This window comes from Cynara cardunculus (assembly GCF_001531365.2).
Source record: "Cynara cardunculus var. scolymus isolate 2C chromosome LG 15, CcrdV1, whole genome shotgun sequence".
NCBI lineage: Eukaryota > Viridiplantae > Streptophyta > Magnoliopsida > Asterales > Asteraceae > Cynara > Cynara cardunculus.
The window spans coordinates 16357529-16369074 of NC_037542.1; the positions used below are offsets into that span (position 1 = coordinate 16357529).

General features: G+C 36.3%; 2 protein-coding genes across 2 annotated transcripts; one reads left to right on the plus strand and one right to left on the minus strand.

The window, feature by feature from the left end:
- Positions 1 to 996: 996 nt before the first annotated feature.
- Positions 997 to 3664, minus strand: LOC112528604 (E3 ubiquitin-protein ligase At1g12760). Its single transcript, XM_025139626.1, has 6 exons — positions 3195 to 3664; positions 2394 to 2516; positions 1974 to 2106; positions 1654 to 1818; positions 1332 to 1469; positions 997 to 1041 (listed from the first exon to the last, which is right to left on the minus strand). Exons 1-6 carry the CDS (start codon positions 3662 to 3664, stop codon positions 997 to 999), a joined length of 1074 nt encoding a protein of 357 aa, XP_024995394.1.
- A 2801-nt stretch (positions 3665 to 6465) lies between these two features.
- LOC112527708 (replication factor C subunit 2) lies at positions 6466 to 11161 on the plus strand. Its single transcript, XM_025138482.1, has 7 exons — positions 6466 to 6684; positions 8382 to 8488; positions 8578 to 8679; positions 8884 to 9079; positions 9963 to 10091; positions 10182 to 10376; positions 10954 to 11161. The coding sequence occupies exons 1-7, from the start codon at positions 6523 to 6525 to the stop codon at positions 11062 to 11064; spliced, it is 1002 nt and encodes a 333-aa protein (XP_024994250.1). The 5' UTR covers positions 6466 to 6522; the 3' UTR covers positions 11065 to 11161.
- The last annotated feature ends 385 nt before the right edge of the window (positions 11162 to 11546 follow it).

Consider the following 11546-nt stretch of genomic DNA (forward strand, 5'->3'; position numbering starts at 1 on the left):
TGATATGATTAATAGTTGTTGTAAATAATCAATAAATAATATTAATGTATAATGTATAACTAAAAATTAATTTTCAATTTGTAGTAATTAATACCAGTCAATAAATAATAATTAATATTAATGAAAGTTATAATCGGAAAAAGTAACAATAAGCTATCAAAACGCTACTCTAAATAGCAGTCACTAAGTTAGCTTATAAACTAGTTTATATAAATCCAAACGTGTATTAAAAATAAGCTGATTTATTTTAACAAACAATACCTAAGTAAGTCTATAGCTTGGGCTATTTGGTGCAAGATAGAAGTATATTATAACGCTAGCATTTCATTCATACAAGTAAAAATAGAAAAATCGATTGAAATAGTCAATTCCATCAAATATTTTATTTTTTAACTACTTTTGTATTTAATTTCGTCATATACATAGGGTTTGGTTTTTTAGTCAAAAAGTTAGGGGTCGTTTATCTAAATGCTTACTGTTAGGAGTTAACACTGTAATTTATTTTACCGGGTAAGATTGTAGTACATCAAAATGGTATCGTATGCAACATTTTACCCGGTAAGCACTTACTTGGGTAAGAGTCGTCAACCTCACTTACCGAGTAAGACTATTTATCTTTATCATTGTTCATACTGAGTAAGATTTTTGACCTCATGTTCATCCGGTAAGGAAAGTTACCCGGTAAGCACTTTTCGGGTAAACGTTTAGTAAACAGCCTTTTAACCATAAGCCTCGTTTTGACTTTTAACCATCTATTTTTAAATGAAAAAAAAAGTTGCGCATAAATTCTTGCACATAAAAAATAGTTACTCATAAATGCGTAAGAACTTTTTTTTTCTTTCCTACGTTTATACGCGAGAAATGGCTAACTGATTAGAATGATTTGATGCAAGATGATTAAGTGACCAAAGTGATTAAGAGACTCTTATGATATAATACAAAATGAAATATTGTTGTTTGGTAATTGTTCATAATGAAATTAGGGCTCTGAATTGGTTAATGAGTTTTTTTTTTTTTGTCAAACAATATTTCACCTCTTAACTACTTAGAAGTTGTATCTTAATAGAACCATTAAACAGCTAAATGTCAAAAGAAAATACAAAAACGACTAAAAACTGAATCCAAATATTAGCTATTTCAGTCGATTTACATTAAAAAAGATTATACATACATACATATATATATACATACATACATACATATATATATATATATATATACATACATACATACATATATATATATACATACATACATATATATATACATACATATATATATATATATATATGTTACTAGGCCTCGTCACACCCATGACTACCATTCCTGACGATATTGTACTTGCAGAGAGGACAGGTAGCATTGATATATAGCCATTTGTCTATACAGCTGCAATGAAAATGGTGACAACATGGAAGCTCTCGTAGCTCAACTCCATCATCGTATGCTGACAAACATATGCAACATTCCTACATATCATTAACCATTATAACCATTAAAATTTCTAATGTTTTCTCATCATTCAAGTAGGTAAAGTGGTTGCCATTTATATAATAAGGTATTAAGGTCGCGTTTGATATGTGGACCAGATAACAGTGAAAAAAATTGAATTGGATTGGACAAGACAGGACATGACAGAAAGAGAGATCTTACAGCATCCTTGGGCGAGAGAACACGTTCAATGGGTGTTTCCGTGCCATATTCGGTCATTACTCCTCCACAAACCCCTTGAATCTCATCGTTGGTTCTTCCCGCACCACCTTCGCGGTGGAATGTGAATTTTGGCAACAACTCAATATCCTCTTTGCTTGCTCCTTCCTGCTTTGCGAAAAAAGAGTTCAAACCTTGTTGTTCTATGTTAATGCTGACAACTGCACACGTGTACTATAGATGGTATGTTTGGTATGCAAATATAACTAGAGATATTTGGTTTATGAAAAACAAATATTTAGAACACATTGATCATGGTGTACCTGATCTGCAACAACGTATAATACAGCAATTATACATGGAAGACAACAACAAATGGCAATACCAATGACGCATGCCAGTGCGACGCAGAAAACAATAAAAAAGACGTCAAATGCCAAGAAAGTTACACAAAGCCTGCATTCCGAAAAATCATGGAACTTTTAGTTAAGTACTGAGAGTTGGGTTCACGTAAGACCAGACTGTTTTTTGTGACACCACAAAATAACACTAAAACTTTCAGACAAACATTGTGAAAACCTTCCTAACAAAAACACTCATAATGTCTTGTTGTGAAAGCTTAGTGTTATTTACGTGATCTGGCGGGTTAAACGAAAACAACTTGTTCTCATATGATCCCAAATCTAAGTAGCAATCTATAAAAAAAACATATGTTCGTGACAAATAAAACATGCTAATCGCACCAATAGAGCTTAGGCGAGTCATGTGCCAATGCTTGTCCATTTGATGAAACCCAATAGAACCCAAGGATCCACCAAACGAATGAAAACATTGTATTTGTAGATTCCAAATACTTTGTCACTGCACTGCAAAACAAAAATTCAATCAAGATAGCAACAAGGTCATGTGATAATCAGATACATTCCAAATTTTTTTACAAACAGTACAAACCTCATTCAATCAATCATAAATTTTTATTTTATTCATTTTTTTTTGTAATTATGAGATGATGATTAATCATTTTTATTATGTAGAGTGTTAGTCATGGATATTATCATCTTCATTATGAAATCGACGGATGAGGGTGGCTTGCACGGTTTGTACAAAATTGGGTGGTTTGCATTTGATCGCTCCTCTATATATACACACACAAAAATTACAGAGAGGCGATGATGAGACATTGTTTATGAAAAACTGTAAAATAGGACCCATAATTTTGAAGGCATGTTCAAAATCAAACGTTTAACATGCTAAAAAAACGGCCCTAGGTTTTTTTTTTGTACGACAATATAAGAATCACTACAAAATAATTAACTTTTTCCCCATGAAATGAAAATTTGCCCTACCCATAAAATACTAACGGTTCTGGTAGAATCCGATATTTTGCAATAAAATACCAACAGATCACCTAAAAAATACTTGGGTAATTTGTATATGATTTGAATTTACCACCAACAATTTACCTATCAACTTTTATAACCGTTATGTGACAAATCACCTATTTAGTGACATATTTTCTAGAGAAAAATCCATAGGTAACATACCGGCTGATACTTGTACTTGACCCTTCTCCGCTCTCACTAGCTTCACCCGCTTCCCCGCCCCCGTTCCACCTATGACCATGCGTGTTCTTATACTCGCTCCAAACACACACCATATGAACAACACACTGCACCGCATACCCTACAATCCACAACCTCAACCACGTTGTCGGTGTCTCGTCCCGGCTCAAAACCAAAACGACAACAACCGCAACAACAAAACCCAAATTCCATATGAGATCAAGTATCACCACGGGTTTTGAATGCGCCCAGTCGCTTTGCCGCTCCTCAAGCTGCTCGGCGGCCGTTTCCCTCACAAGCATCGACGGCTCCCTCATCATCCGCCGACTACTCGCTCTCCGTAGAAACCGCGCCACATCACGTACGCTCTGTCGCCTGAGTGACCGTCGAGCTCGATCATATTCCTCCGAGTAAAGCAACGGGTTGTTGCCGGATGAACTCTGAGACAACATTTTCAACCAATAAAACCTTATTTTGTTAATGAGATTAATTCATAATTTATGAAAAATCTTGGGGAAGTTGTCAGCAGATTTGAGCGATTTTTGCAACTGATTTGGGGATTTTGGGGTGGGATTAGATTCGAAATTGATGGGATTTTGAATGTTTTGACTAATTGTTGGTGAAGAGTTTGATATTTGAGGGTGAAAAGAAAACCCATTATGCAACAAACACATGAACAACATGTGCCACGTGAATATGGTTGGGGAAATACTTTTCGGAGTCACCGATCTAAAAATAATTAAACTTTTTTTCTTTTTTTTTATTTGAAAAAAGTATATTTATAATTTGATGTGTATTTATGAAACTGAAATAGACATTATTTGAATACTTGTATAATGTGTGTTACGGTTAAAACATGATATAAACAAGCAAAATTTATGGGAAAATGTTTATATTTTATAAATTTTTGATAAGTTACTTCATTCTAACAGTGGTGGATGCAGGATTTTGGTGTAGGAGAAACAACAATTATAAATAAAAAAAATTATTAGAATTATACTTATCTGACATAGATGATGAATCATCGATAGTTTTTCTCTTTATTAAATACTTATCCATGATTATTGAATGTTTAACTAGTTGGTACATAAAAAAAACTAAAATTAATAGCAGTTAGTAATTAACAGTTAATAACAACTACTGACATTTTATAATTAACAATGACATATTCATTTTCAACAAGCCCAAACTTAAAAAAAATGTTGACATATAATAGAAACAAGTCTATTTTTAACAAAATCCAATTACAATCAACAATTTTCTATTTAAATGGGAAGTCATTTAAAATGTGCCACACCTAAAATCCATTCAATAAACCAAAAGGGTGGTGTCTGATTGGTTTGAGCTTCGCTCCAAAGGTCAAAAATAACAGGAGGTCTTAGGTTCAAATTCAATGAGAAATAAAAATTCTCTTGTGGCCACGAAGATTCAAATACGGTGACTCTGGGTTATCTGCAAAGCAGGTGACCGTCCTGGGATTAGTCGGCTTGTATAACAGGTTTGATATCCATGCTAATAAAAAAAAAACCCATTGAATAAAAAACTTTCCAGCATAAAAAATGTTATATATTATTATAGCAAAAGAAATTGGAAGTTTGAGGGTTAGCAATCGATAATTATCGTGATGTCAGTAGCTTCATTCTTGTCATATAATTTATTAACTTATTCTGATGTGTTATCAGTATTAATAAGTTTTTAATGATTATATGAAAAATATATGTTTATCAGCTTATTATGCTTTGATACTGTCATAAGACAATTTCACTTAAAAAAAAAACCATAAGCTGTTATAAATAACAATCACACCCCCCCCCCCCCAAAAAAATAATTTAGGGAAAATTCAATTGACCAGCAACTGTAACAACCCGTCCCACATCGGTTGGTGAGGAGAACTAAGCACTCCTTATAAGGGTGTGGATACCTCAGCCTAGTRTGACSSGTTTTGGGGYTTGYGTTGTGCGGCTGTCAGAAACAAAACCGTGCGACTACTGCTTTGTGGTTGAGCGGGCAGGTTAGTCAAAGCGGACAATATAATGCTACGGGGTTCTGGGGGCGTTACAAATGGTATCAAAGCCAGACCCGGATCGATGTGGCCCAACGAGGACGTTGTGTCCTAACGGGGGGATGGTGTAACAACCCGTCCCACATCGGTTGGTGAGGAGAACTAAGCACTCCTTATAAGGGTGTGGATACCTCAGCCTAGTRTGACSSGTTTTGGGGYTTGYGTTGTGCGGCTGTCAGAAACAAAACCGTGCGACTACTGCTTTGTGGTTGAGCGGGCAGGTTAGTCAAAGCGGACAATATCATGATACGGGGTTCTGGGGGCGTTGCAGCAACCATCACTAAACACACGTCCAATGATGGTCGACTTTCAACTATAGGCCATATTCAATGATAAACTGAAAGTTCACTTTCAGCCATAGATGAATACCTTCAGCGACAACTTAACAGAACGATTTCATATGACGTTTGAGGGAGGATCAAATTCATGCAAAAAAAAAACAATACAATAATCAAAACCATAATTAATGTAACGTATAAAACAAAAACAGAAAACCTGTAACCCATAGGTCCTAAAATATAATTTACTGTAATATTTCATTTGATGCTACTGTTGCCATTGGGATTAGAGGTGTACAGAAACCGAGCTTTTGACAAGGTACTTGAGCTCGAGCTTGATAAATCTTGAGCTCGAGTCGATCTCAAACACAAAATAAAATTCGTTTAATTTAACAAGTCGAGCTTCATACCATTAATGTTCGACTCGACTCGTTTGAAAAGTCGATTAAATATTTTTGGATCGAACCGAGCCATTCAAACGTATACTTTTTTCGAATAAAACATACTGATATAAAAAAATTAAAATTATCAACCTGAAGCTCATAAACGAATTAATCGATCACGAGTTTGAGCCCATAAACGAACATCAAACTCAAACTCGATAATTCACATAATATTCGAGCTCGAGCTCTATATTAGAAAAGTTATCGAGCTCGAGGAAAGTATTGCTTTCTCGAACCAAGTATTATTTTCTCAAACCAAGCTCGAATAACCTACCACGACTCAGTTCAACTCGTTTTCACCCCTAATCGTAATTTCAAGTTAGGACTAAAAAAAGAAATAAGAAAGAATCATGGGGTGAAGCCGAACAAAACCGGAATTCGAGAGCCAAAAACGAAAAATCTTCAATTAAAAAGGGGGAAAATTGGGGTCCATTTTGTCCCGTCAATTTCCATTTTCCCTCCAATTTGAAATAGCCCTAGGGTTTCTTACAGTCTCGAAGTCGGATTTCCAACGACGACAACTTTCTATGGCTTCTTCATCATCTTCTCTATCTAGCCATGGATACGAGATTCCGTGGGTTGAGAAGTTCCGACCGACAAAGGTGGCAGACATTGTCGGAAACGAAGATGCCGTCTCCAGGCTCCAAGTAATCGCACACGATGGTAACATGCCGAATCTCATCTTAGCTGTAAGTAATCAACCCTAATTTCATGACCAAAACGATGATCAATGTGAACTCATGTAAAGCGGCAAAGGAACACAATATGAGATTGGTATTATTATTTTGGTTTATTAACTAAAAATTAACGCCATAGCAAGTTAAGCAGAGAAACGAGGTGGAGTGAGGAATATAATCTGGTTTTTACATTTAATATGAATCCAAATTTTGCAATAGCAAACTTGCTGTTGCTGCCGCAAAAAGGTCTTCCCCATTTAGCTTAGATGCGTGACACTGCTTGTTTTTATCGTACCGTGAAACGAGGTTGTGCTTGTAACTGTTGAAGAACATGGTGGATGAATCAAAGGAAATTTTGATAATCTAAAGCCACTAAGGGCCTGAACATTAATGGGACTCACAACTTATTATGCCAGCAATACATGATTGTTTGGTAGTGGCTTAATGATATAGAAAGCGACTTATTAATTTTTTAGGGTGGAGTTTTATGTAAAAAACCAAGTTTTTCCATACCTGCTCTCTCCTTCCATCTATGAAAAATCCTCCCAAACAAAAACCTTCCCAATATATACACATAGATTAATCCACACAGGCAGTTTTATTAATACATGACTTAATGGAAAACCAGCCAAACAACCCCTAAATCACGAGGAGATGAGGATTATGCCTGTTGATTGAAATTCTGATGCACGTAGGAGAAAATTTTCAGGAGCATTTGACTTGACTCTGATTTCTTTTTGGGTGAGCCTAAACAAACTCGTCTCTACAAGGATGTTTTTTCTCTGGTGTCATTTAAGTTGATCTACACTTATTTTGTGGTTTCTACGGCGCTACCAATATCGAATTCTCTCACCCTAACTTATAAGAAACATAATTTAGTATGGCCTCCTCAACAAGCTTTACTGAACATGGTAATAGTATTCACTTTTCGGGTATTTACTGGAAGCTCTAGCATCACTAACTTATTGTGTTTTATCGCATTCAACCTTCCAAATTATCTTTAGCTTCTTTAAGGTCCATTTGACAGTAAGCAGATGTTTGGATGTGACAATCACTCAATCAGAATGGAGAAACCAGCTATATTCAGAGTTATAATCATTATGTGGTTGTCTTCTCTTATGTGTTCATTTAAAAAGCTGTCTATCAGATCCTAGTAATGCATCGTTCAGAAATTTGTATGCATCTGAGGTGCCTTCCAGGCTATTATTGTTTCTTCTTTTAAATAATCAACTGCAATATATCAAGAAGCATGCTGCGCTATGAAGTATACTGTGATCGACTTCTCTGTCATGTGTTTCCTAACCAAAAATTAGAGATTGAAAGTAGAGTGATTTGGTACATAGTGTCAACCAGACACTTGCAAAGTTGTTTGTCTGTATTGTGTAATATACTTGAGGCATATATGAGACAGGGTCCGTTTACTAAATGCTTACCGGGTCACTTTACCTTATTGGATGAACATGACAAGGATTGAAAATCTTATCCAGTAAGCGCGGTGACAAAGAACGAAAGTCTTACTTGGTAAGTGAGAGTGACGGCTCTAACCCAATAAGCACTCACCGGATAAATATGTTGCATATGATGCCGTTTTTAATAAACTAAAATCTTACTCGGTAAGTTAAATAAAAGTATTTGACTCTTACCGACAAACGGCCCATTAGTGTCGTTACTATTCTGTCTTGGTTATAATTTTGTCTTTGCTATTTCAGGGTCCTCCTGGAACTGGTAAGACCACAAGCATATTAGCTCTTGCACATGAGCTACTAGGACAAAATTACAAGGAGGCTGTTTTGGAGCTGAATGCATCAGATGATAGGTCTGCAGACTGCTAATTGTGTTTCTATCTCTATCTTTTAAGTCGTTTTGTTTTGGAATCTCACCATGTTTTGCACTTTCCCCTCCCAGAGGCATTGATGTCGTGAGAAACAAAATTAAGATGTTTGCACAGAAAAAAGTCACATTACCCCCCGGCAGGCACAAAGTAATTATTTTGGATGAAGCCGACAGGTGACCGGCAACTACTAGTTTCACTCTTTATATATCATTTTATCACATAAACAAGCTAATCATCATCAAACCATATTCAACTGTGATATTTTTACCTTTTTTTCTTAATCCCCTTTTCTCTGGTGTTTGATCTGTCATCTCCTTTTACTGAACTTCCAGTTTGGGACTAATTGGATTATACTTGCTGTATTGGACGTAATTCAGCATGACATCTGGAGCACAACAAGCATTGAGGAGGACAATGGAAATATATTCAAACTCTACCCGTTTTGCTCTTGCATGCAACACATCTGCAAAAATAATTGAACCCATCCAGAGTAGATGTGCCCTTGTTCGGTTTTCCAGGTTGTCTGACCAGGAGATCCTTGGTCGTCTCATGATTGTTGTCGATGCAGAGAAGGTAATTTTTGTGTTACTTTTATTAAAATAGTATCTAACATTTGAAATGATACTGCTACTGATAGTGTCACCCTTTCTGATCGGTGAACTTATTGGTCATTATATGTTGCCTGACAATCTTGAGCCATAATCTCTAGGACATCATTGACTCAGGCGGCTTCCATTGCTTCCCAAAAGGGGTTCATTTCCATTTCTGATTTTACGACTATCATAATCAAACTGTCACTTGAGTTATGCCTGTCTCTTATAAGTTTCTTAACTTCCTATACCGTTGCTTAATTACTCTAGTCTTATACCATATAATTTATCTTCCAATCTCACCTGTTGTATTCATTTGCCCATTGATTGCATAATACTCCCTATGCACTTCTCTATTCACCCAACCTGATCGTTGAGATATGACCGATTACAAACATCTTCTCCACTCACTCCCAGACTGATGATTAATGAACAACCTAAATAACATCATCACTTGCTTCGTGGCTTGGTACAACTGTAATTCCCTCTTCCATGTTCTCCTTGTTTATTGCTCCATCTTGCTGAATTTTGAAGGTTTTCATCATGTTTTTGCCAAGTATTTTTTCAATTAGACTGATGCTCAGAACCAGCAGGCTGCTTCTTGGCATCAATTATCTTTCAAAGTTAAGCTTTTACCTTTCCGCTATGTATATTTCATCACCATCTTGATTAGAAGAGAGAGATAATCAATTACCCACTTCATGTCTATGAATTATTTTTGGAATTCTTTCTGGATAAAAGGAGCTTTAATGGGCACCAATCGTCTAACGAGAAACGACTCTCAAGAACAAACTTGCATCCGCCGTTCATGTGTATAAAGACTTCTCATAGATACATAATTGGTTCATGTTTTATAACTGATGTAGGTGCCATATGTCCCAGAAGGGCTCGAAGCTATAATTTTCACTGCTGATGGCGATATGCGACAGGCGTTGAATAATTTACAAGCTACTTATACTGGATTTCGGTTCGTCAATCAAGAAAATGTTTTCAAGGTGACAAAGTTACCCATGTTATTTGAATTTGCCACAATCATGTATTCCATCCAAAGTCTATTAGACCATGTTATTTGGTTGGGTTTTCAGGTGTGCGACCAGCCTCATCCCTTGCATGTGAAGAATATGGTTCGCAATGTCCTCGAGGGAAAATTCGATGATGCTTGTTCTGGTCTAAAGCAACTTTATGATCTGGGCTATTCCCCAACTGATATCATCACAACTCTTTTCCGAATCATAAAGAACTATGACATGGCAGAGTATCTGAAATTGGAGTTCATGAAGGTAACATCTACAATTTTGCAATGTTTTAAAAACCGTTGACGTTGAATAACAGTCAGACGGGGTACCAGGTCAACCATGATCGGACTACTATTGACTTGTGATTCAAACTTTTAATAAGTACTAATACAACACTACAATTTGGATAGTTTCTACAAAGTGAGAGAAAAAGTCTCCAATCTTTTCACAGGTTTCGAACATGGTTTTTAAGACCGGGTTTTCAGGATAGATACATGCCAGTGTTCTTGTGGCATACAGTGCTTTCAGGCCTTTTTTGAGTCTGTTGGTTTGGTGTTTAGTTTTTTGTTCTGTGGACCACAATAACAATGACGGGGATAACTATTGAAATGGGGGTGAAGGTAGTGGTTGTGGGTTGAAAGATGTTACGACAAAGGGAATGAGCAAGTTCGTGGTAGTAAGGTTGGTCATAAATTACCAGCCCCTTAATCATTTCTTGGCTGATGATAAATTTCCTCCTCAAAAGAAGTCATTGTTCCATTCTCTAGCCGATGCAAAAGTTTTGTCTCGTATCTCCAAATCTTTCACTCACAAGTAAAACTTTGTTGCGGTTTATCTGCAGGAAACTGGATTTGCCCATATGAGGATCTGTGATGGAGTTGGTTCGTATCTTCAACTATGTGGTTTGCTTTCTAAACTCTCTCTAGCTTGTCTGACTGCTAAAGCAGCATAAACTTTAGCCTTTTGTAGAAAAATATCTATGCTTTTGAAACTTGTTAGAAAATTTGACACGGGCTTTTTCTTCTGTAAGATAATTTAATTTATATTTTGTTTTATTTTGGTAATCATGGTTGGCCCAATTAGCTAATGGGTAAAGTTCTGATTATAGATGGCCAAATGGACCTTGCCCGGCCTGGACCGGGACTAGCCGGCCTGAGACCGATTTGTGTCATCTCTACTTGTGATATATTTACATGGAGCATACGTTAGGTCTATCCTTCTATGTAGATCTTACCTTTTTTAGACCCTGCCTTTAGTATCCAGATACAGGGGCAGATCCACATAGGTAGATGCCATGGTTTCGTCGTAAGGGGAAAAATTACATTTCCGAGGGGTGCCACCATACCATTTGAAGTTTTTCCTGGATCTGCATCTCTCCAGATGAGTTATATTGGGTTTGTTTAGTTAATCACTGTTTACTCATCTAAAACCTTC